Source organism: Danio rerio, chromosome 18 (genome assembly GCF_052040795.2).
Source record: "Danio rerio strain M-AB ecotype USA chromosome 18, GRCz13ab, whole genome shotgun sequence".
In the NCBI taxonomy this organism is placed as follows: domain Eukaryota; kingdom Metazoa; phylum Chordata; class Actinopteri; order Cypriniformes; family Danionidae; genus Danio; species Danio rerio.
The window spans coordinates 24336702-24364350 of NC_141038.1; the positions used below are offsets into that span (position 1 = coordinate 24336702).

The following is a 27649-nucleotide window of genomic DNA, read 5'->3' on the forward strand; positions in this document are numbered from 1 at the left end:
CTCATGATCGCCTGTGTGCTCAGATTGAATACAATCGCGATCTTTCCACTATTAAAGTAAACATTATTTATCTTTGCTCCTTAACTAAATTTAGTCAAAAGTATTCAAAGTTATCAAATATTTAGAAATAGATTGATGCATGATCGATGACAATGCTAATGGTCTTCTTATTTGGCTGTGTTGTGAAGTGAAACTTACTTTTAGCAAAGGTGGAATTTTTTTTATTTCTTTACGACAAAATAATTATGCTGGAAATGTTTCTGGATGAGGTATTTGTGTGATTTATACATTTAGCTGTATTCTGATCTGTCCTAAAGCATTACAGGTCAAAGCAATCCATTGTTAGCCTACTTATTGTTTATTTATCACAATTTACAATAAGGCTCTTAAAGCACTGCTTTGATAAATGTAGTGTCGTCATATTTCAAATACCTCAAGTAAAATGAAGTCGTTTTATTTTTTTACTGACAGTGTACTTGTATTTTTTTACGTTTCTATTTTAGATTTAGATCAAGTGTAAAATAAAATCTACATGTGATGTACAGCTATTTAAGAATCAAATTTGCCATATTGTAAAGAAAATAGTGTAAAATATGTAAATAAAAGGCTAAATTTAAATCTTTTTACCATATACTTTAATTTAACCTTTCAAAGCTTAAAAATATATATTTTTAAAAATGGGCAAAAAGTGTCTCTATGGCCTTAAAGATTATTTGGTAGTTTTACCAGTGCTATTGAAAAAGATTAATTGTCATGAAAGGAAAAATTGACTATACTTCCTTTGTTAGTGCAAATTATACATGTAGCTTTGGGATGTAAGCAATCAAACCATTAAATTAGGTTTACACTTAAAAAAAGTGATTTCATAATGAAAATCAGATTTTTTTTCAAAAGTAACCAACTAGTACTTTTTAAAAGAGTAATTTGTACTTTTAACTAATATTAGTATTATTTACTAAAATTTTTGTTATTTTAGCAGTGTAATAGTATTTTTACTTGAGTACAAAAAAGATTTCACAAGGACTTAGTGCAGGTTTATTATATTATTAATATATGATTAATAAATATTATTATTAATGGTTTTTATTTGTATCTATTCTTATGCAGTGTTTAATGGGTTGCTGAGAATACATTTCAGGTCTTCAATACATAGCATGTCAGTCTTGGAAAAAAAAAAAAATAGGTGCCGGAATTGATTTTCATTAGGCTGTGCCTGTATGAACCCTGTCATATGTACATTTAACATTTATTTCAAGATTAGTCTGAAAGTGTAGGAATATGACATATAGCCTATATTTATAAGGTCCAAGCAGCATTTCCAGCTTTTGATGAATAGGCTACTATGAATACTTGAGATTTAAGTACAGCAGTTTTCTTTTTACTTTTTAAGAACAGCGCCATTTTTTTATGAACTTTTAAAAGCACATTTTAACTAAAACTTTTTTTTATCTGCAAGCACAGTTAATGTTCAGACTATTTCAAATGTTTAAAGTGACTGACAATAATACATATTCTTACTAATAGGAAGTAATCTGCATCGTTTTAAAACTGTGCACACCTGTAGCTGCTTAATTAGGCTTACGACGCTATTTTTTAATACTGGTTAAAAAATAGCGTCGTAAGGTGGTACTTGGAGAGACGATTTTTTTCTAAGGTGGTACTTGGTGAAAAAAGTTTGAGAACCACTGGTGTATCGGATCACAAATCTCACTGTTCGGATAACCATACGGTTTTTGAGTCACGGATCAGACCATTTTTCGGATCAGCAAAAAGCGACGAGACGAATGTCTTTTGCTTTCTACTTATACAAAAATATTACTTCAAAAAACATTGGTTTTAACAAACAGAACCTGTAATTTTTATTTAAAAAACAAAATTTAAGATCTAGCTAAAAAAAGGAAAATATTAAATACGAAAAATTATCGTGCTACTGTTGCTGATACTGCTAAACATAGAAATCACATCATACAACATATCATATTTATTTTCTATGAACGAATCACCAGGGGCCTCATGTATCAACGCTGCGTACGCACAAAAACTTTGCGTACGCCAGGTTTCACGCTCAGAATCGCTCACGTTTGGATTTACTAACAATGAACTGAACGTGGGAATGTGCGCAGCTTCACGGCAGCTTTCTGGCAGGCGTACGCACATTTTTTGTGCGGGTCTGTTTTATTTCCATTTGCGACTCCTAGAGGCAGTTGTGTTAAATTGCACTCTACAAAGTGTCTGAGCCTTGCAATGGCAGCTGTATGAGACGGGTTCAGCAGGTATATAAGGTTTCCATACCATACATTTGACCAGCTAAACATTAAAGCACAATTTGCAGCAGTCGCCTGTTTTCCCAATGTAATCTGAGCGATCTACCGCACACACAATGCTATAAAGACACTATCTGAAGATGAATTTGCATGCATGAATCAGAAACATTTCCATTCAATAAATGTGCAAATAAAATATGATGACTTATTGAAAAACTTATTGATGATTCCTACTTGTCTTTCTCGTGATAAATAGTTGGCAAAATCTGATATTTAGCGGGGGAAAAAACAAGAAAGAGTTCATCAGACGCTGGATTTGAGCCGAGTTCATGCTCGAACGTATCAATTTATGATTAACTAGCGTCTTACGAGCGCGCCACTGAGACTGTTAAGCGTCCTGCAACATTTTACAGATATAAACCTCACTATTTCTTTTTTTAATGCACTCAGTGCGATGTTCAGACCCAACTGTGTTGACCGCATCAGCTAAACTCTCCCACTCTATTTTTTTCTTTTGTTGTTAATTCCGGAGAACAAACTTGCAAATAACAAAGCTTTTCTCCGGTCTGCCTCCGAAAGCAGCACCTCCAATTCACATTCTGTTCAAAGTTTCTCTTTTTGCTTGCTTTTGCCATTGCTTTTTCGTTGGGTTTTTCCATTAGCATAGTCATTAGCATATTCATACGGGGGAGGAGGCGGGGAGGGGTTTTGTGCTCGTGCATGTTGCGCTCAGTTTCACGTTCATTCAGATGTACAAAAGAATATGCGTGAGATTCGGCGTACGCAGTGTTTCATACATCTGAAATTTTTTCTGCGTACGCACATTTACAGCAGAAAAAATTTCAGATGTATGAAACACTGCGTACGCCGAATAAGTTCCTTTACCTATAAGTTCAAAAAAGTTATTAATCTACGGGTAACGTGGGTTTCGAACTGTCAACCGTGATCCATTACACCCCTACCATTTGGCACTTTTTGTTAATATTTATACATTATTGTTGTTTACAGCATTTTTGTTATAATATCTTCTGGTCCCATATGTAATCATTTATTATTTGAGTTTGCTTTTTGAACAATTAAGTAATTTTTGTTTTTTTGTTAATAAATGCTATCAGAAGTATTGGAAATATAGTGCACCAGCTGTATATGGAATATTTATTGTTTTTTTGCTAATGTTTGAAATTGTAAGCTTAACAGTCACAGTTCCCATTTCCTACCATTTTATGGAAAAGAAGAACTTGGAGATTCTTTGGATTTTTTTTTTTTATTCGTCTAGGTGGAAGTAAGAAATTGAGTAAAAAAACTGTCTTCATGATCTTCCAAACTGTAGTTGTTTTTCACTTTTAATGGTCTAATTTACTATTAAATGTTTTGATTATATATTTTTGCTTTTTCTTGGCATATATTGGTAAGTGTTGGCTATCTTATATGCCTTATTCTAAATATATAGTTTGTAGGAGGCCACTCAGTGTAACAAGTAATTTTAAAACAAAATCATAATTAAAAAAAAGTAATTTTGCAGCCTGTACGTAATCAGAATTCAGAAATACTGTAAGGACTGTGCCGTGCTCCTGCAAGCTCAGCTTTTTATTCATAAATATTTCATTCATTCATTCATTTTCCTTTGGCTTGGTCCCTTTATTCATCCGGGGTCACCACAATGAAATGAACCGATAAATATCCAGCATATATTTTACGCAGCGGATGCCCTTCCAGCTGCAACCCAGTTCTGGGAAACACCCATACTGTATACTGTCACGCATTTGTTTATTCCATTCACCTATACCACATGTCTTTGGACTGTGAGGGAAACCGGAGCATCCGGAGGAAACCCACGCAAACACGGGAAAAACATGTAAACTCAACACAGAAATGCCAACTGACCCAGCCGGGACTCGAACCAGCGACCTTCTTGCTCTTGCTAACCACTGGGCCACTACGTTGCCCCATAGTTTATTGGTCATGCATATTTGATAATTTATAATAGGGTTGCACATCATATTATTTCAGCATCGACCTCGGAATGTGTGAATCTGCAGTAGTCACTTTGAAGGATCAGCAATGTCAAGTTGAGATTATAGTAAAGTTTAACCCAGTGAAAGTTGCATTTGTTCTTAAGATGGAAATCTTTTTTTTTTTTTGGCTAAGTTCTTTTATTAATCTGGGGTCGCCACTGCGGAATGAACTGCTAACTTATGCAGCAAATGCTTTACACAGTGGATGCCAGCTGCAACCCATCACTGTAAAATGTCAAATCACACTCATTCACACACGTACACTATGGCCAATTTAGCTTGCCCAATTCACCTATAGAACATTTCTTTGGACTTGTGGGGGAAACCTTGAAATTACAGTATATTCATATCACAACATATATTGCAGACAAACTTAAAAGTGCAATTTCAGATTTTGTTCAGTATCCTGCAGCCCTAATTTATAACTTAAATAATAACTTTTTATAGTGTTGTAACCTTAGTAATGTTGCAAAAAACACATAATTCAGTGAAATCTTCAAACACTGTTAAAGCAAAATGCTAAAACAATCCTCTATTCTTCTTTTTTAGCAAACTTAAGAAATGTTAAGCGTTAAAAAATCTGTTATACTTTATTAAATAATGATATTTTTGTAAACTTTATAAAATATATTTATTTATATTTATATTAATCATGTAAATGCAGAGATGCACTTATATTAATGATTACAAAATATGGGGCTTTGGCATCACGGAAATACTTTAATATTGTTCACAGTAATACCTGGTTTTGAGCATGTTCACATCACAGGAATTAATAGCATTTACTTATTATCATTCTTTTCTCAGACTCTTTTGTTTGCTGATTTAATCTCTTATCTAACCTTTTGCTCTCAGTTATTGCAAAACTCACAACGCACAACTAAAGTCAATTGATCACTGGGTCTTCCACTTATTAATGTTGTTGAATCCTGTGAAAGAACATTCAGCTGGCTTATGTCACATCAAAGTTTCCTGCTTGCAGCACAGATATAACCAGGGAAATGTGCCCAGGGGAAAATCTAGGTTCCCGAGTTCTTATAAAAACCTGGTACAAAAGCCCTAATAGCCCACTTCTTTTTCTGAAAAGACTCCTTATGTCAAGTTTAAGAGAGGTTTGAAAATATTATTTATGTTGACAAATTGGATTTTCCACACAAAATGCCCATCCTGATACGGAATTTATGTTGGCAAACTAAATGTTCATGTGAACATGTATATGTAAAATGTGTATATTTATAAATGTTGAATTTCATACATTGGGAACAGGATAAATAGTGGATAAGGAAATGTCTCAAAATGTCACACATGGCTGAATATAGCAATCCCGTTCTGCATTTTGATTGAAAATTTGATTGTTAATGTCCATTAAATGTAATTTAACAACTACATGCACAACAGAATTGTCATTATTTATACACTTGTCTTAGGGTGTGTAGCTTTAGGATCTATATTTTAATGTACTCTTCATTTACATTTTTGCAAATATGAAATGCATTACTTATAGGGTATGTTTGGTTGTAGCTTTATACACATCTTTCTTGTACACATCTACAAGACGGGGCTTGTCATGTAGATCACCTAGTAAATCATTGACCTAAAGTCTTCCTTAAACCCAACCAATAAATAAAAAATAAAAAAACAAATGTGGGAGAAAGTTCACTCCAACCATGTAGTTTTACCTTGATTTTAAATAGTTTTTTCTCATTTGTATAACCGTGCTTTACTGGACTTATGCCCAAGCTTTCTGCATCACAGGTATAAAACCGTACAAAATGAGCAATCGAGCAAACTGACCATATTAGAAAATCTTTCCATATGGAGATAGAAAAGGGAAGCAAACATTTGATTACAAATTATGGACACTATTAAGTTGTTTTGTGACGTTTATTAGGTATTAACTGCATGTACTGCATAGTTGATAATATGTCCCTGTAAATATTAGGGTTAGGTATTGTTTGGGGTTATTTTGATATCAATACTTTTTAACGGTTCTATAGTGCCAAAACGATGCCTGAACTGTTTACTATTGAGCCATGAAATTATGGTCGAGGACTCTAGAAAAACTTCATATTTGACAAAAAAAATTATTGTAATAATATTAAGTGAAGAATACAATTAAAGTTTAAATTAGGCTTTACATCAACATGGTGATGCAACAATAATCAATCTGTGTGCTACAACATGTAAAGCGAGATCATGTAAGGAATATTCTAAAACTAACATAACATTTTATTGTCTTATTCAGATTAAGGCAAACAATTAGATTACTGATGTCCATGTAATTGTGAAAGTGCCAGATGATGTCTGGAAGCTGTAGTGTATTTCTCTGCCTTTAAGATGATTCCATGTGTCCTCAAATGTTCCATTAAGTTTGACGTGTTTCTCCCCCTTGCATGCAACTTTTGTAAAGCATCTGCTGCACGCTGCGGTGTCAAAATTCTTGCTTGTAAAATATAGCCATAATTTAGAAAGCTTAGTTTAAGCAAATTAGATGAATTCGAAGGGAGTCGCTCACCTGATGTGCCATACTTGGTTTGTTGTCTGATAACATCGATAACGGTGTCTATATCCCTCAAAGTTTTTTAGAATGACATATTTAAAGATGGTGTGGCACAACACGTACCTATGTGTGCCTTTAATGTACCCCTTTTGTACCTCCTTGTCACAGCACCAGTGGTAATAAAATTAGCCACCGAAATTCATTTGCTGGTTCAGTCCTTTATGTGAAGGGATGCTGACAACTGAGTTGCTGATCCAAATGCAAGATTTATTATAAAGGGGATGTTCAGGCAGGCAATGATCACAATCGGGAGCAAGCAGTAACATGCATGCAAATCCATAAGAAAGGTCCATAAGCAGGTGAGTGGTCAATCCAGACGGTTAATATCAAAGACAAAACAAACAAACAAAAGAAAGTTCGGCAACGGAAAGATAGGACTAGGAAACCGTGTTGTAATGTTAACTTAACAGATAATCAAGACTCAGCAATGTGTGTGTAAATGAGGTGTCTTTATAGTCCAGGTAATCAATCAATGATGAGCTTCAGCTGTGTGTGTGTGTGTCATCAGGGAAAACCAGAACAGGAGTGTGTGTGGGGTGCATGACAGGATTTGTAGTCCATTTGCTGGAAAATTTTGTAGTTCTCCGATCTGCAGTAACTAGATTGCTGGTGACTGTAATAAGCGGTTACATAGGTTTTGGTGAATTTGACACAAAAGTCTGAATTTTTAGTATGTGTTTTTTTTTTTTTTTTGGTATTCAAATCTGAAAAATTCATCACATACACAAACCTTGCAATGTAATATGCAGTCCAATGTGTATTAATTAATCCTCTTTATAGAAGAGCTGTGGCATTATCTTGACCTATTCAAAGTTTACTTTAGGATGTTCATGGCTCAGTTTGATGCTAGCGATACTAGAACCACATATGAAAAACCAAGAGACTGGCAGCTTGTCTAAGATGCGGAGACACAGACAGACACAAGCAAAAAGACACATGCACACACTCATTTTTTGCCATGTCTTCATAGTCCACACTTTGCTTTGTGTTGCAAGACCAAGTGGATCAGTTTCTCAACAAACTTTAGGTTTTAACTTTCGCTTGTACGACGTCACTAAATCCTCAAAGCACCTCTCAAAATGCCTTTTCGGATGCCAAAAATAGAAAAAAAAATTCAAAACAGATTTGAATATTTTTATGACGGATGAAAGTTTCTGAGGCAATGGGTCAATACGATTGGCACGTGTGGTTGAATTTGTTCTTTAACATGCAAAAATTTCGGATTTAGTTTGGAATAACCTTTTTGGGCCCTATCATACACCCTACGCAAAAAGGGGCAAGTCGTGTTTGCCCCAAGGTGTTGCTATTTTCAGACCAAGGCAACCTTAATTTTCCTGTTTTCTGCCACATTGTTTGAATAGCAAATCCATTTGCACCACTTTGTGGACTCAAGGGTGTGTCGGTATAGAAAAGAGGTACTTTGTTGGTGCGTTGCTATTTTGAGGAACTAAAATAGACTGCGCAATCGACCAGCTGAAAGCAGGTCTAAAGTCCAGCGCAGATCGCATTAGTTGTGCACCTTGCTTACACATTGTTTAAAACACGCACGATGTACAGTAGTACACAAATATCTTTACAAATAAAAAAGAATTAAAGGATAAAATATTACAAAAATGTTTAATTTATACATAAATAATGCCTCCATGCCTTCTTCATGTCAGGGGAATTTTTTTGTTTATTTATGACATTTGTATAATGCATTTTTGTATAATGTTAATATTATTATGATATATAATTTATGTATATATGATGTATAATTTATTATATGCATATTGACATTTGTTTTGTTAAAAACAACCGTAGATTTGTCCACCTGTCAGGTTTTGGACCATATGGGGCACAGCATGTGTGTTTGGATATGTTTGGATATGATTTTTTGACCACACTTCGTTATTATTGTTCATTTATTCGTTTGCTGGAAATTAGAACTGAACTTAGAAAAAGTTTTGAAACAAATCTTAATACATTTAATAAACAAAATTAATTATGTTGGCTAATGGATGTATGTGTTTAGCCTACAACACCGTTTCCTTATCCATGAAAGAGATTGGAGGAGGCTCTTTCTTTGTCCTTGCACTGGAGATGGTCTGTTTAACTGTTTTCTCACTAGTAAAGCGTTCAGGTTTTCCACTTACAAATAAATAGCAAATGGGAAATGAGACTCTGATTGGTTAATTCTCAAAACACACCCAAAACTTATTAAAATCATAAGCTCCTCCTTATTAGACCATGCGCCGCCAGACAGAGCGTATTTTTCCTTCTTTAAAATAGCAAAGATTGGATTCGGACGTGTCCTTAATACGTTTGCACCCTACACTTTAGACTTTGCGCTTAGATTGTTAAAATAGAGCTCTTAGTGTGAAAAGCAACAACTTGTTGGTTTCATATTTCCCTGTAGCGTTTATTTTACCTAGAAACAGCACTCCAACGTATGTTTAAGTGCTTTTTTTGCAGTTAAAAAATAGGCTGAAGCATGTATTTTCAGTGAGTGTGACGAAAAACACAAATATTAGTAACAGAACTTTGAACTAAATCTGACTAAATGACTCTGTTCTCCATTACACTACACATGCTCGTTATACTGGTGAATTCCGTGCTGATTTGTCTCTTTGTGCGAATAAGATTGAGTGTACTCAAGCCGAGTTACAGGTCACAAAGCACAGTTGGTGATTGTGTAATAACCTCAGCAGGAGCTCATGCTGGCCAGACCCTCCACTTCTCAGGACACACACACAAACACACACCTCACAGATAGCCTCGAGATGTGGGAAATGAGGGTCTTCATGCATGATCGCCAGAAGTTTTTCAATCTGAGATGATCCTTTCTCTCTCTCTCTCTCTCTTCTTTAATGAGCTGTTCTATAATAAGTTCATCTGAAGGAAAGGTTGCTGTAATGATGTCTCTCCTCCACCCACATGCTGGCTTCCAGAGATCAGGCCATATCAGAGAAGAGGAGAAGATGAAAATGAGTGTTAACCTCACACAAACTTATAAAGACACCCCTCGTCTTGTCTCTACTCATAACAAGTCTTCATCATCCCTTTTCTCGTGTGTGGATCCTGGAGCTTGTTCCCTAAAGCTTGTAGAAGTTAGCTTGACAGGATTTTCTAGTTTTCTGGTGGTTTTTGATCCTCAATAGGCAATTAGGTGAAGTTTCTTTTTTATTTTTGTGGCTGGGGTTTTTGTGGAGTTAAAATTGGACAAAATAGTGATGCATACAATTTATTGTTGCTATTCAAGAGAAATATTCATGTTCAGTTGTGGGAGGTGTTTTTACATAACGTTTAGGCCTGCATGATAGATCATTTTTAAACCATAATTGCAAATTGAAAGGTTTTGATTTTCAAATCACAAAATCTGATATTATTTTAATGCGCTATCAAATATGGTAACAATCATATGGTTTTGACAGTTCTGACAGTTCTTAAGCACATTATCCTGAACAATGTGAAAATTGTAACACAATCTAAATGTGAACTATCCAAAAAAAAAAAGAGAGTTACACAGTTATGTTGTGTTAACGTTTTTTTATAATAATGTAGATTCAACCTTCCATTCGAAAGGCTAATTATGTAAATTTGAACCTGTGCCATTTTATTTACCTTTTAAAAGTTTTGTAAATTTTACTCAACATCATTTACTCATGAACATATCATAATAAAAGTAATCTCCTATCCTGCTAACTACATATATACAGTATATCATGATATAGCACATTTTCTATACATTCAATCAATTAATTGTTAATATATATTGACCACATGTAAGGGACTATTTCATTTTTATATTTTAGATTAATTTAGAATGAACTTTATTGTTATTGCTCATGTACAAGACACCAAAATGCAGTAAATTTTATAGTACAGGTATATACTCAGAAATGTGCTTATTTATATGTGATCATATTTCTCACTCTATTTAGAACTACAGGGCAAATGTATCAAAAATTATCAAAATATAAAGCATTTTTCAAAAACTAATGATTACTGGTCCAACATAAAATTATCCCTAAATAAAATCCAAAATGTGAACAAGTTTCACGCAATGCTGTTATTTATGTTTCCTGTTATTCATGTTTGTAATATCTTACTCTTTTAAATTATGAAATAATTACTATATTACCGTAAACAATTTATTTTTTGACATCACAAAAAAAGAGCATAATACACAAGGAACACATTTTACAATTAACTTTTATTTTGTCTACACAATGTACATTATATTGTCATTTTGCACAGCCCGTAGTGTATTATAAAACAGCATCACTAATGCAAAACTGATCGCACATTCAGCATATTTAAAGTAATTAACAATGCACGTTAAAGCGATCAATGGAAGTATTTTTAAATGTTACCAAGAAAATGAATATTTTTTTTCTGTTGGGGTCTGGCTCTATTAGTGTAAAGACATGTTTAAGAGTATAACAGTCCTAAACTGAGCCATACGTGTATATTTATGTGTATATATATTCAAAGACACCCATTAGGAAGTGGTTAAAGATGTATATACACCTATCTATATGTGCATATAATGTCATCAGGAAGTACTCATTGTTCTGTTTATATTACCGTGCAGTGTCGTGTCGGTGTCTGACCATAAAATCAGCCTAGAGCTGAGATGCATACTAGGGCTTGCACAGCGTCAAAATTTTACTAGTCAACTAGCTGTCAAGAAGAGTAGTCAGCTACTTGACGTTTCCATATTCACCTTATGTTGTTTCTGTCATATCCAGCACTGTGTTCACAGTAACTTTGACTAGACAGAACCACATCGATGAGCTGAAAGCACACATATTTTCATTGCCAGATTCATGCATTGTCATGTCTGTGCTACAACAGACTCCCATCTCTTCCCTTTCGCATGTGTCTCTCAGTTTTAAAAGGGTTTGCATCAGTTTTATCTTGAGTTCCATATTGTTTATAAAAGCCAAGTAAAAAATAAATGTTGGTCTTACTAAAAGTAAAAAAAAAGTTGTTTATGACTTTATTATTATTATTTTTTTACATAAGAGCCCTTATGTCGCTCTAAATCTCTGAGTCTTTTGTTGTTCATTGGAACACAAATTAAGATATTTTAAATGAAATCCGAGAGCTCCCTGCAACAGTCCCATCTCAATCAGTCTATGGAAATACCAAAAAATATATTCAAAACAGGCCATGTGTCTTCAGTGGTTCGATAGGAATATTATCAAGCTACAAGAATACTTTTTGTGTGGACATAAAACAAAACGACTTTAGTCAAGAGTTTCCTTTTCTCAGTGTGAGTAAAGGGCAAATGTTCACAAAAACACTGTGTACCGTTGTATACCCTAGATGCCCTCATATTCAGTGCTCCTATGAATACCTGCCCTATACTGACATTGAGGTGAAACTGTTGACTAAAGTCGTTTTGTTTTATTAGCACACAAATGTTTTCTCGTAGCTTGATGATATTCTAAATAAACCACTGAAGCATATGGTCTGTTTCAAGGAATTTTGTAAAATATTTTTTCTGGACTTCAAATGACTGTTGCTGTTTTTGGATGGTCAGAGAGCTCTTGGATTTCAGCTCAAGTAGGCATGGGCCGGTATAAGATTCTGATGGTATGATAACCTTGTATAAAAATATCATGGTATTGTGCTCACTGTTTTAGAATATGTATATTTTTTTAAATGTTTGGGTAAAAAACTAAAAGTTTTTCCCTTTTGAAAACAATATATTTTATTTTTTGAAAGGTTTATATAAATTTGGCTCTGTGAACATGTCAGGCTAAATAATTAAAATCAATAATTGACTTCTGCTCTCTTCATTTGTTTCAAAACCACAGTTTTCTTTACAATTTATGTACATAAATGGATAAATATAAATGAATGAATGGATTTTTTTTCTGCTGGAGATACTGTTGTCCTAAAACACACAAAAAAATGTAAATAAAAAAAATATTACACATACCGTAAGAACAATATTATAGAAAATGTTGGTGGTTTTAAAACCTTGACTTTTCCAAACCGCGGTATACCTTGAAAACAGTTATCGTCGCATGCCTATTCGTAAGAAAAACAAAGGTCTCAGGGGTTTGGAATGACATAAGGGTGAGTAATTAAATATATAATTTTCCTTTTTGTGTGAGTAATCCTTAAATATATATATTTTCCTCATTTGATTTCATTCAATAAAAATAAAAACAAACAGTTGAAACAACTGTTAGTTGTTTCAGTTCATAATGTTTATTGGCTAAATTAAGACATTGCATAAACATTTTAGCCAAACAAAGTATCATGACTGGTGTGGCCGCTGGACAACAGACGTGTGGATCAACATGCGGTTTATTAAAGGAAAGTTGTGCAGGCAGTGGTCACAAACTGGAACAAACAGGAGCATAAAAGTAATTTAAAAGCAAGGTCAAAAAAAGGTGAATGGACAGGCTAGGCAGCAAAGAATCAAACACAGTAAACAAGCGAAAGAGTGTAAGAGTCCAGTGGGAAACTGGAACCGGTGAGTGTGAGGTGTTTGCTAGGAGTTGTAGTTTATTATGGTGATCATAACAACTGGAAAGAAATAAAAAAACAATTGTTGAAATATTGGGCGTCATGGTGGCACAACGGGTAGCACGATCGCCTTACATCAAGAAGGTCACTGGTTTGAGCAATTCAATGTCAGAATTTTGTTGTTAACTATACAATTTATCAGATATTTTGAACTTCTTCAATAACTCTTAAATGAAGAATGAAAGAGAAACTTATTGTGAGCATATCAATGTTTGTCAGTGCTAAACATTCCAGATTTACACAATTCCCTTCTTCACAAGTAGTTGCTGGACTGTCCACTAGTAGCAGAAATACCTCACACACAGGAGATTTCACTCCAGCCCACAGGTGTGGAAACCTATTTGAATCTGCACATCTGTGACTGTGCGGTGTGTGTTTGTGTCAGTGTCAGGCCCTTGGGCTTTGCCAGGTCGACTGGAATAGGAGCCTGGAGTTAGAGTCTACTTTCAGTCTCTCACATTTGAAACAGATCAATGTTTCCGTCCTCCCTTGGGAATCAAAAACCGATGTCCTTATTTATATTGCGACTTTCAAAAGACCCTAAACATTTGTTATTTTTATCACCTGAATTATTTAGTGGTCATCTGAGAAATGTGAAAGGATGCGAGTGATGGACGGGCATAGAGAGAGCGAGTTTCTGGGAATGGCCTTGTAATTGTATCATCTAACCGATTCCATTGGTTTTCTAGCACCAGCTGTTGTTGGAGTAGAAGCTTGGATTACTCATAATGGAAACGTATGAAGGCATTTGACAAATGAAGAAGTCATTCTAGTGCTGCCAAAGTGAAGTTTTCTCCTGCCCAAATGAATCATTCTTAAACTCCGTTTAGCTATGATTACTTTAAATAACGGTTGTGCTTTTGTTTATCTTGATTGAAGTGATTGAGAAAATAATAATAATCAGTTTATTTATTAATCAAGCCCAGATTTGGTTGTTTACAGAAGTCAAGAATTTGATTTGATTGCTACTTAACTAGTTTTTTTATGATGTAAATCCATTATAATAGAAGCACAAGAAAGTGTGTAGTTTAGTACCTTCTAGAACTGTTTGATGTTGTGGTAATTAATCATGATTATGTTTGTAAATTACCACTAGAGTGCCAGAAGCTGTGAATGAGTCAAAACCAAACGCTATACATTGCATCTTGTATTTAGAGGCACATAATTAACAAAGCATTTAAAGCGATACCTTTTAACTCATATGCATATCCTTCCAAACCGACTTTTTTTATTGATATTTCAGAACATGAAGGAAGGTTTTACAAAGGTTTTTATGTATAATATAAATAGTCATTGATCGGTTAACAAGTTGAACCACATCTGCTTGAAATGAAATTGCTCTCAAATCAAACATAACAATTTAAATGCTGTAAATGTTTTTAGATAATCAGTGTTTATTTGTGAAAAGTCCTACATATAATATTATAATGCAAACATGCTATCAATTTTGGACTCAAAAACATGCCTTTAAAGTTCTCATTAAGTTAATTGTAACTTTATTATTTTTTTAAATGTTTTTTGAACGTTCAAAACATGTAGTTTTTATATGAGGTATTAACATTATTTTTTGGTAATATGAACATTATTCAGAATATTTTTAAAGCATTTAAGTCTCATCTTATATTGATGTTCTCAGAACGTTACTTAAAACCTAAATAGAATGTTTCACCCACATTACTTTGTATCTAAGAACATTTCCCTAACATTCAGAGGAAGTTATTAAAAGTGTAGAAAGTTTTTAGAATGTTTTAAATGGACGGTTTTGTTTAGACAACGCATTAATGTTATTTTTAGTTATAAAAATTTTTAAACATTTTTTATAATTAAACATATTTTATAATCTAACATTTTTAGTTTCATCTTATATTAATGTGTTCAGAATTGTTTTTAAACACTATTAAAATCTTTTATTCACATTTTATTAGTGTTTTCCCAAGGTTTTCGATAAACATTATGAGAAAGTTCTGGAAATGTTATTTTGATAACCTTGTGTGCTAGCATTTACACAATGTTTAAGGAATGCCAGTGAATGTTGTCGGAAAATTCCTTGTTAGATAGGAGAGTTTTGGGTAAACAGACTTTCTGTGAAAACAAAGAAATCTCTCAGTCTTCTAGTTCAGAATGACTGGTGGGTGACTAAATTAGGAGAGAATTTTCAGATTGTAGTGAACCTACTCTTTAATCGGGTAAATCACTGCAATGTTGCAATGGGAACTTTAAAAAAAACATGTTAACCTTCTATTCCTACAACTAATATTACAGAATATTACTATTGCTTCATAAAATAAGCTAATGATAATAGTAATGATAGATAAAATAGATAAAAGCTAATGATAGCAGGTAGTGGCCTTTAGTGTCTGTATGTGTGTGTGTGTATATGTTTGTGTGCACCAAGTGGTCAAAAATATCTCCCCCAAACACATGCTTCATCGCACCTCGCTCTTTGGCACCAGTGTAATAAACCAGTGTGATGTCTGGGTCTGCATAATGCCAGGCTTTGCCAGTCTGTCTGGCTTTTCTCATGCCACACTAACACCGTTAACTAAGACCGTCCGAGCGCTGATGTGATAATTCATTGGCTTTAGCATTAGGGCCAGACGATGTCATTACGCCTTAAAACAAAGGCATATAATACATGTCTATGTGTTTATTATTCACAAAGGGCCAAAGCCACAGGATCTAAAAATGACCTGCCGTCTTTCAGTATTACAGAACAGACAGATGTCCAAACCTAATTTCAGCTAAATCAATTGAATTAGGGGTTTTGGTCACAGGAGAACCAAGTGCCATTTGGGGGCCCCCTTTGCGGTTTGGCTCCAGCAGGGTCATATTCTCTGTGAGAAACCAATCCCTCGCTGTTTTGAATGCTCTACTTTCCTCTGATCAAAGTCAGGCTTGCTGTCTATGTCAGAAATGACACCATTTCACCAGTTCAAATATTAAATGTGAGAGAAACTGAGGGTAAAGACATCAAACAAGAGGTGGTAATAATGTACAACATAGCATAAAGGACACAGCTGGCCAGAAAGAAGACACTGCAATCCAACACCACAGAGACACAACTGCACTTATTGCCATAATTCTCAAGACACAAAAGTGCATCTTTAAACAGTTTCTCAATAGCCCAAAATGAAGATAAACCACTTTTCCCCTGCTGGCAGACAGTAGCTGTTTGGTTATGCTGGCTACAGCAAATGTGGCAAGTTGATGTAATGCTTACTTTTAGATTTTACATTAACACTGTTAGCGAATACATTAATCATTCCTCCCCTTAATTGTACTATTTGGCATCAGGTAGTAAACATGTAGCTTTTGACTTGAATAGTTATGAATGCTGCATAACTATCTTTTTTTTTTTTTTTTTTACGAACAATGCAAATCTGAAGTATTTATCATGAGAATGTCTGTTTGGATGCGTCAACCAGACTTTAAAGTCCTTGATTGCTTTTTAACATAATGAACAACATAATGTGTTGGCGCACTTAAAACACTTAATTTTGACTCCGCAATGCATCAGAGATAATAAGTTACTGTAAATGTGCTGATCTAGCTAGGATTCATTTGTGTTATTACTAAGATGGGAGTTTTTGTTTTCGGTAAGCGTGTGTTGCAGGAGGCTTCAAAACCTAATTCACTTAAAAAATAATGAAAATGATTAGTTGATTGTTTAATAATCATCAGTTTTATCCAGTTTCAATAATAATAAAATTAATAATTAGAATAATAATAAGAAGAATAAAAATAAGAATATTAAAAAGAATACATATATTACACATAATCTTTTTGTTTATGTAATGTACCCACACCTCCACTGCCTTGATAAATTCAAAGTTTGCTTAATTGTCATTACAATTAATATATGTGTAACATGACTTCAGATCATGTTTTTATCATCTTTTTTTTCAGTTTCAAAATTCTTCTTATTATGAATAATAATAATAATAATAATAATAATAATAATAATAATAATAATAATAATAATAATAATGATTTTAAAAAGATTACATACATCTTTCTTTTTATAAAGTGTATCCCCCCACCTCCACTGCTTTGATAAATGCAATCAAAGTTTGCATAATTGTGATTATGATTAATATATGTGTAACATGACTCCAGATCATTTTTTATTTTTTAGTTAATAATAATAATAATAATTATAATAATAAATAGGTTAAACATATTTTTTCTATTTATAAAGTGTACCCCCACCCCCACCACAGTTCTTTTTGAGCATCAGTGAATATTTACACCTTTTGCAATAGTTGTGTTTGAGTCCCTTATTGACCTTTGTGTGGAAATAAATGAACCTCTAAATTATGCAGTTTCTGCTGGAAGGAGTTCATATATTTAGAAACCTATTCAGTAATCAGTTTTAACTGCTCAAGAGACTCACAAACAATTACAGTAAAACATAAAACAATTGTTCATCATTCAGGTAGCATCAGAAAGTAAAAAATGCTGTATTTGCAAATTTCTTATAGACCTAAAGGTGCCATATAATAAAAATCTGAATATACCCAGTTGAATACTAAGAGTTGAGTACATGTAAATTAAATACTGTGATCTTCAAACACCATTGTTTTCTCATTCTTATGTAAATCATGTGTGCAGTTGTGTAAAATCCCAGTGAAAAACAGGCTAATCAGAACAAAACACACTGTCTGTCTCATAACATTCTCACAACGTTTCCTAGTGAGATTTCAGCAATGATCACTTTCTTCTTAATTTTAAGTTAATCTAGACATATATTGTATTTAATATGCAAATAGGACTCTTATTTTAAAAGCAGAGTATGCTTTAAGGAAGCAATTTTGTAAAGCAGGCAATCATCAAAAGCTCATCAGAATGCCAAATGCAAGAGGTGCGGATTATACATTTTATTCAATGCCACCCTGAATGAGCACAATATTTGTTTAAATGTACAGTATTTATTTTTATTTAGCTAACTAGTGTATATTGTGAAAATTTCTGCACGTGTTTGTAATGAGGCAGCAGACATGTGCATGTTTTTAATGAGTACAAAGTGTTTAATGCACTTTTATGACTGAAAGGTCAGAAATACACGTCATAAAACTCATCTTTTTATGTTATCTGTTAAACGTTACGTTACGTTACGTTAAACGCACATAAGGCAACTCTAAACACATCTGTTGGCCCCTTTTGTCAAGTAGAATAATAATTTAGCTTATATTTAATCAACAACACAACTCAGGAGCAAGCTAGGTTACTCTGGTGGCATAAAAATAGCTAACTCACTCCTTCTAGCTAAAATAAACCACTCCTATATAAATGCAGCTAATTTTTTTTTTTTATTCTTTCGTACTTCTGTATTTCAAAGTACATCACACTGTGTGTGTTATTGTCAGACACTGATATTAACTGCTGAAGTGGCAGGCTAGAGCTCATTAACATTCATGACCCTTCCAAATATGGTCAAAACCAATCATATCATATTAGAGCCAACTCCTATGGTTAGAAATGGACCTGTAAAATGTTTCTGGAGAATTTTGTACTTATCTTAGCAACAATTTAATATATTATATCAGTGCATTCGATGGCACCTTTTAAATCTTGTTTAAATAAATACATATTATATTATACAGTATCATTATATATGACCCTTTTAGCAGCATAAAATTGAGGAACTCTCAATTTAAAACATGGAAAATCTGACTTTTATTCAAGGACTTTGGTAATTACAGATATATTAATCATAATGGATGTTAGGCAAACTTTGATTGCATATATCAAGGCAGAAGAGCAGCAATGATACTTCCACAGAGACTTGAGCAGTCTGGTTGAAGCTGCCAAACAGAGATAACAGACATATTGCATCACTATCTGTACATGCTTGAACATCACTGTTTGCTTTCTATCTCCCTCTCCATCCTTCCTCTGCTCTACCGGGCCAATAGACTGCCAGTCCAGAAAAGCCTGTAAAAAGAAGTGAAATAGACCATGATTCCTATCTGCTGGCTGGAATTTGCTTCCTCCAGCTAAGAGGAATGTGTTCCAACATCCATAAACACGCTCTCTAATGTGCCATCTTGTTGTGTGTGCAGGATTATCCATGAGGATGGATTCTCCGGTGATGATGTGAAGCAGTACAAGCCGGTGGTCTACAGTAACACCATCCAGTCTCTGGCTGCTATCGTGCGTGCCATGGACACACTGGGCCTGGAGTACGGAGACAAGGAGCGCAAAGTGAGTACAACACAAACCCTGATAAACTCAAGCGCTTTATAAAGAGTCACATTCCTGTGGTCTTTATAACTTTATGGATGGTGAGTGTAACGCTCATAATCTGCAACTATAAAGGGGACCTATTGTGCCCCTTTTTACAAGATGTAAAAAAAAGCGCCTCGTGTCCCTAGAGTGTGTATGTGAAGCTTCTGTTTAAAATACCACACAAATATTTTTATAACTCTTTGAAACGACACCTTTTAAGACTGTCATTTTAAATTTAAATGAGAGGGTGCTCTTTTCAAAATAGGGCGAAGCTACAAATCTCTATGCTTTAGCACAGCAATAAATAACAGGAAATCTCCATATAAAAAAAATCTACATTTATAATGCCTCTTAGATCCTAAAATTACCTTCAGCAGATACAGTACAAAAACTCTCCTATGGACGGCTGCTTCTCACTTAGGGCTCTTTATGCTATTGAGGGAAAGATCCTCACTAATGCATGACACGTTCCCCCACTGATGATTTGCACAAATGTGACAATATAAATCAAAATGTTTCTGCAGACCGTTTTTATCAAATGTAATTATAAAAAATAGGAATAAATCAACTTCTCTATTAGATAGGGGCTATATTCACACACTGTTGCCACACAACTATGTTTAAACCTATTATAAAAGTGATTTTTGCAGAATAGGTTCCCTTTAAATCATGGCCTAGAAATATGTAATACATGCAAGACAAATTTATAGTGTTCTGTGTAAGATGATCCAGGAGAATCAGATAACAGTGGTCAATGATAGTAGCATGCGGGACAGAATTACAGTTCCTGTAGCAGCAACTCTTATCTGTAATATGGTTTAAAAAAAGAATTAGACTTTATTTTCCAGGTTCAGTGCAATTTATGCTCATTAACATGTCTTAAAGTTGACTGAAGAAGTGTAGGAAAGGTTAATAGAATAATGGGAGACAAAAAAAATCATTGGTCAAACAATGTGAAAATTAAATATTTTTAAAATCTAAATCGTAATAATAATAACATTAATAATAATAATATATTTGATAATACAAGTAATAATGACTTTCTGCAATAACAATGTAATAACTATATAAATACTGTAATAAGAAAACCAAAAATATCAATTTTTATAATTACAGTTATACTGTATATAATGATAAAAAACTTTCTTGAAATAATCTGTACATAATGCCATATACACTCACTGGCCACTTTATTAGGTACACCTTACTAGTACGGGGTTGGACCCTCTTTTTGCCGTTTTTGGTACTGAAATTATTCCTCAGAGATTTTGGTCCATATTAACATGGTAGCATCACGTAGTTGCTGCAGATTTGTTGGCTGCACATCCATGATGGAATCTCCCGTTCCACCACATCCCAAATTGCTCTATTGGATTGAGCTCTGTTGATTGTAGAGGCCATTTGAGTACAGTGAACTCACTGTCATGTCAAAGAAACTAGTCTGAGATTATTTGCACTTTACGACATGGTGCGTTATCCTGCTGGAAACTGTGGTCATAAAGGGATGATCATGGTCAGCAACAATAATTAGGTAGGCTGTGGTGTTGACACAATGCTCAGTTGGTACTAATGGGCCCAAAGTGTGCCAAGAAAATATCCTCCACACCATTACACCACCATCAGCAGCTGAACCATTGATACAAAGCAGGATGGATCCATGCTTTCATATTGTTGACACCAAATTCTAACTCTACTAGCTGTTGCAGCAGAAATCGAGAACAGGCTACATATTTCTAATCTTCTATTGTCCAATTTTGGTGAGCCTGTGCGAATTCTAGCCTTGGTTTCCTGTTCTTAGCTGACAGGAGTGGCACTCAGTGTGGTCTTCTGTTGCTGTAGCTCATCCGCCTCAAGGTTTAAAATGTTGTGCATTTAGACACGCTCTTCTGCATACCTCGGTTGTAACAAGTGGTTATTTGAGTTGCTGTTGCCTTACTATCAGCTCAAACCATTCTCAGTCTGGCAATTCTCCTTTGACCTCTGGCGTCAACAAGGGATTTGCGCCCCCAGAACTGCCACTCACTGGATATTTTCTCTTTTTCAGACCATTCTCTGTAAACCCTTGAGATGGTCGTGCTTGAAAATACTCAGACTAGCCTGTCTGGCACCAACAACCATGCCACCTTCAAAGTCACTTAAATGGCCTTTCTTCCTAATTCTGATGCTCAGTTTGAACTGCAGCAGATTGACTTACTGGTAGCAGAGTTGCTACCATGTAATTGGCTGATTAGAAATTTGCGTTAACGAGCAGTTGGACACGTGTACCTAATAAAGTGGCTGGTGAGAATTCAGTATAATGTTTTGCTAGTGTTTTAGCATACTCATTTATAGCTTTGTAGACAATAGGTTAGTAAGAGATGTTTTTTTTTTTTTTTTACAGTTTATTAATGTTAAAGTCCACATGAACCGAAAGCTGTGTGGTTTTTCATATTTGTAATGCGGTTCCTAGAGAAATGCAATTTAAATGGAAAAACAGTGAATGTGGTTATTTTTTTTCTACTGCGAGTTGGTTAGATGTTGTAAAGTAGGTATTTCATTTAGAAAGATCGGGACACAACATCCTAACAAACACCATCTCTTCACCATTTCTGTTTGTTGTCATAGCACTGTCAAAACTGACAGTTGGAGGGGCATGGTTAAGTATGTTAATCATGCCCAGTACCTCAGATAGATGTAATCTGAGTATTCAACTGAAAACAAATTGAAAGTGCATTTTTCAGATTTCAATTCTAGATTACAAGGGTGAACATTTTGTTTTTTAATGTCATGCACAAGATGAATTGTTCACCACAAAACTAGCAATGTGAGCTAACTAAATCAGTACAGATAGTTTTGATTTCATATGTATTAAATGTGAATTTTTGATTACACTAGTTTTTGCTGTGTATATAATGTTTATGCTGAAACATTAAGCTAATAATAATAGCCACAATTACTTCCATTGCAAGAAACATACTGTAACTCAGATGTTTACTAGACATTTGCAATTTTGTGGTTGAATCTTTATCACAATCTTAAACTAAACCTGGATTTTTCCTTTAATAAAAACTTTCTTTATTGAAGACTGCAGTAATGTAATCTAAAGCAGCACCAGATGTGGTCAGACCACAGCATGTATCTTTTCTCTGCAAAACACAGACTGTAAGCAAAGTGTTTGTGCTGATAGGAAGCTTCAGGTTAAGATTTCTCTCCTAATGCACTCCATCAATGACAGTTTAAGACTCATAATCCCATCGTGCCCTTTCTCAACAGCTCTCGCACTTTAAAGTCAGTGTCAGTGAACTCATTGACCTTCAACGGCAAGCAACATTTCATTTTAATCAAACCAGAGCTATCAATATAGAATGAACAGTCATCTGAAATATCCAGCAGCCATCGATTGAGATATTTTCTCTTGTGAGAAATAGGATGCGTCTTCATTTCCAGGTTAAGTTACATCTCAGGAAGCCGACCTTGAAGGGCATCAGATCTTTTTTATCTAATAAGAGAGCTTATAGATAGCGATGCTCAATAATGGGTTTGAATGTGACTGCTGGGCCTACAGTAAATCTTCAGATTTTATTCCTTCTGTTTTTTTGGAGTGAAGTGCCACAATGTAGATTTTCTGGGTTCATTCAGGACAACTTATGCCTCGTCAACAGCAGTTAAATAAAATTAATACGAAATAATTAATAATAATAATTAATAATAAATTAAAATAAAGTTTTTTAAATGTTCGTATCTGTATCGTTAATTTTTAGGGTATCTAAAAGCTAGTGTGCCCCAAAACAGTGATACAATTTTCATTAAGAAGATATAAAACTGATATAAACATGAAAGACTTGTAGTTTGTCACTTTTTTTCCAAATGGATCAATGGTTTTATTCATGTCACCTCACAGAGTTTCTCATCACATTATAGCCATCATTTGCTTTTTATTTGATGCGCTTAAGCTTAAACACACTCACTGGCAGATGAGAAACAAAACGCTGTTGGCTGTTGTTTTTTTTTAAGAGGAGGAGCTACACTATGTCCCACCCTATCATTGTGTTTCGGGTAAGATTGCGTCAAACATTGAACAAAAATGCATATTTTAAAGCTTCATATATTGTAAAAATAAAAACTCCATGTATTGTAAAAACATTTAACTAAACACAACTAATTCTTAATGAACTTGATTCATTCTTTATTGTAATGTATTCTTTTGTTGAAAACTTGTATAATTTTTGTTCTAATGGCAACATAGCTGGTTGACTAGCCTGCTTTCTCAGGGGTTTTTTAGCTGGTCGACTAGCCTGCTTTCATATACATAGGGGTATACATAGCTGCCTTTGGCTGGGCTCCCAGCCTGTCTAGGCTGGTCAAGCTAGTTTTAGTTGGTCATCTCCCAGCCTTACCAGCTAAGACCAGGCTGGAAATGTCTGGAAACCAGCCTGGAAAAGGCATACCCCCCCGAAACCAGGCTGGTCTAGTAGCTAAAACCAGCTTAGGCTGATTTAAGCTGTTTTGTTGTAGGGACAATACACAGCATAAAGCTTCAGTAGCCAAGAAGTCATTTGTAGTTTCATCTTTTCGATGACATCGTGCACATTATTTATGAAAGCAAGTTGATCAGGAAGCAAATTGTAGTCTGACATCTTTCTCATGCATGACACTGCAAAAATTCAGAAATCGGATTTGTTTTAACATGTAATATTTTACATATCATGCAGTCTGAATCTGGTGTAACTTGTACTGAACTCAAAATACAACTTTAATTATAATACAGTTAACTTAAATATTAAACAGAGAAACACTCAAATGTCCTCAGAAATTCTACATAGATCCTGCATAATATATAATATAATTTCATATGTCCATATGTGATCAGATTGTGTGAGCTGTACAGTATCAGATGTGTGCGAGGTGTTTTAAAGCAGCATACAGTGGTGTTTTGCACACAGTTGTATGCAAGCACATGTAATAGCATGACGTAGCCTATATAAACCCTAATTCTCTGATCACCAACACACATCCCCACAAACTCTTCAGGTCTCTGTTCCTTCATGCCGAAAAGGCTGTTAAAATCTGTGGTGTGAAGCTTTTATTGGAACTGTGCCGTCAACAATCTAGCCTCTATAGATGCCTTTCTTTTATTCTCTGCTTCGTGCTGTTCTGTGTTCCCAGCTTCCCGCTTTTCCTTCTCCATCTTTGTATGCTAAGCCGCCTCTCCTCCATATCTGCTCTTCTCTTTCACCAATCTGGCCCTGTTGCTATGGCGACCTCTTGTTTTGCCTCCCTCTCAACACATTCCACAAGTGCGTGTCCATGGGCAATGTCACCCGCGTGCTGTCTGTGCGCCACTGAAAGACAACAGACTCATGTGACCGTTCACACAGTGTGTGTGAGCAGAATGAAGAGTGAGCCACACCTCTCATCCAGAGCTGTTCCAAAACATAGACAAATGCCTGCTGACGACATGCATCCTACTCATTTTAAATCGACTACAGGGGAAGACTTGGATTGCAAATGAGGTTTTTAGAGACATTATTAGTGTTGCAGAGATGTGATGGCAAAAATACATGGCTCTTACTAAATGGTAGTCTAAAATGATATTATTATATTTTATAATGTTATATAATTTAGCAATCAATAGCTTTGAATAGGCAATTCAATGTATATATATATGTGTGTGTGTGTGTGTGTTTATGTATATATATATATATATATATATATATATATATATATATATATATATATATATATATATATATATATATAATAGGCCTGTCAAGCCTTTAAATGTCACTTGAAGCTGTATAGAAGTGTCTTAAAAATATCTAGTCAAATATTATTTACTGTCGTCATGGCAAAAATAAAATATATCAGTTATTAGAAATGAGTTATTAAAACTATTATGTTTAGAAATGTGTTGAAAAATTCTCTCTGTTAAACAGAAATTGGGGGAAAAAATTAACGGGAGCTAATAATTCAGGGGGGCTAATAATTCAGACTATAACTGCATATTAAACTCTGTATCATATCTTAATATGCCACTTTACTCGCTCTAATGACATATCACAAAAGCCAATTGTCAGGAACAGTGGTCTATTTTTATCTGTTCTGCAAATAGCATGTATACTTCACACACATACTCCATATACGTTCTTGTCATGTCTCAATCCATGCAGCTGTCCCGGTAAACACCCAATACCCATTTTCTCTCCATCCCCGTCGTGTAATAACGGTTGATGCTATGGCCTGTGGCAGGAAGTCCATTCATCCTGGTTTGATTCAGAGCTCATCGCAGCTTAACACATGATCTCATCGCTTTCATGCTCATGGGCTTCTACATTACAGCAAAATGGCTGCCACTCAGAGTCCAATGGCTTCCATAAGGTCCAGCATGTTGGCGTGACCTTGCCAGGGATCCACAGCCACATAATATAAATGACAGTCTGTGGTGGGCAAAGGGCCGTGAGCCCAGTGCCTGGCACCAAGACGGACACAGATGGGCTTTGCCATCCTCAGCTTCGACTGCAGCATCATGACGAAGTGCTTGAAAAAAACAGCCCGATTTGGCTGTCATCAGACTGCACGCTAACCGTATGCAAATTTATATTCAAAAATGTCCCAAAATAGAAGTGAGAAATAGGATTGCAGTCAGAATTAGGAGTGTTTGCTCATGGAGAGACGGAAGTGAAAAGCTGAGCATTTAAAGTGATTTATCCTGCATTAGCGCCGACACTCTTGCTGGAGTTTTCCCTCTGTGTCCATTTCTATTACTTATATAGTGATAAATATGTGCATGTGGAATCCATTTGATGCATATTAAGTGTTGAATTGTTGTATATTTGCTGAGATATACAATGATTTTATGGGTGGGATGCGGCAGTGTGTGAAGAATTTGTTCTTTCAGGCAAAACTGATTGGATGCGGGCAGTCATTCATATAGGACATGAATTTCTTTCTGGAGTTCTGGGAATTTGTTGAAAAAATTGTGGCTTTTAAAGTATTGAGACACACTTATGATGATTTTTTTATACTTTAGATTTAAGGGAAATCTTAAAAATGTTTTTTTTTTTTTTTTTGGCAGTAGTGCTTGACTTAAGGCAAATTGGCATTCTTTGTGCCTGATTTATTTTATTTTAATCTTGATGTATGTATTTCCTGATTAAGCATAATTGTCTGTGATATTGGTCTGCGGGTAAGCTATTTTCTTTTCTTAGATTTGTAACTATCCCCTGCAGGCTTTCATGCATTGGGTTGCCAGATGCCAAGTGTTTAAATTCCCTGAACTGGACTTCTGTGTACTTCTATGATATTGATACATTTTTAACACAGTGATTTGATTAACCTTCCTAACCTGGCAATCTTGTGTTCTCTCTGTACTCAAAGGATTAGATGGTTATCTAAAAGCTTGCACAAATGTTGGAGTTTAACAATTTTTAGTCATTGAGATTTGCTCCAACAAATGTTTAATACAGACTGTCTGTTTGCTGCGAGCAAGCTTTCTCAGGAAACTCTTATACCTCCTATTAAGATGCATTTCCATGAATCTGATCACAACTGGATGATGATAAATGGGGTCTGAAACGCCTCAAGCTTGTCCACTTACAGTAGTTTAAAAGTGTATTTTAATTGTTTAAAGCATCGCAAAGTATAAAAGTCAAATTAATTATAATAATGTTTTAAATTATGTATTAAATATAATAATTAGCTAAATTTTTAATCTATCAAAACAGTCTACTTGCATCCATGTTTGTTAGTTTTTAGACTTAAAAAACAATTGGTACTGAAGTGAAAAAAAAAAAAAAACTTAACAAATGTTTCTCTCCCTCTTGCCACAAGCAAGGCACACACATATGGAGGCGGCCTAGTATCATGTACACAATTATATAAGTATAAAAAGGCTAAAAACATGATGCTAGACATTCTAAACTTCATTCTAAATCATCAAGGAAAACCTAAAATATAAATGTCAAAATGACTACTAATGTTGATTAAAAAACCATTTTAAAACTATAAGAATGAATATTTAACATATTTAACATATGTACAAATTGTTCATGTTTAAGAAACTGTAAATGTAAGTG

General features: G+C 34.6%; 1 protein-coding gene across 2 annotated transcripts in view; it reads left to right on the forward strand.

The window, feature by feature from the left end:
• Positions 1 to 27649, forward strand: part of gnao1a (guanine nucleotide binding protein (G protein), alpha activating activity polypeptide O, a) — a 173714-nt gene that overhangs the window by 25022 nt on the left and 121043 nt on the right. For both annotated transcript variants that reach the window (NM_200787.2, XM_087291761.1), the window contains 1 exon segment: positions 19430 to 19571. In NM_200787.2, coding sequence (NP_957081.1) covers positions 19430 to 19571 — 142 coding nt within the window.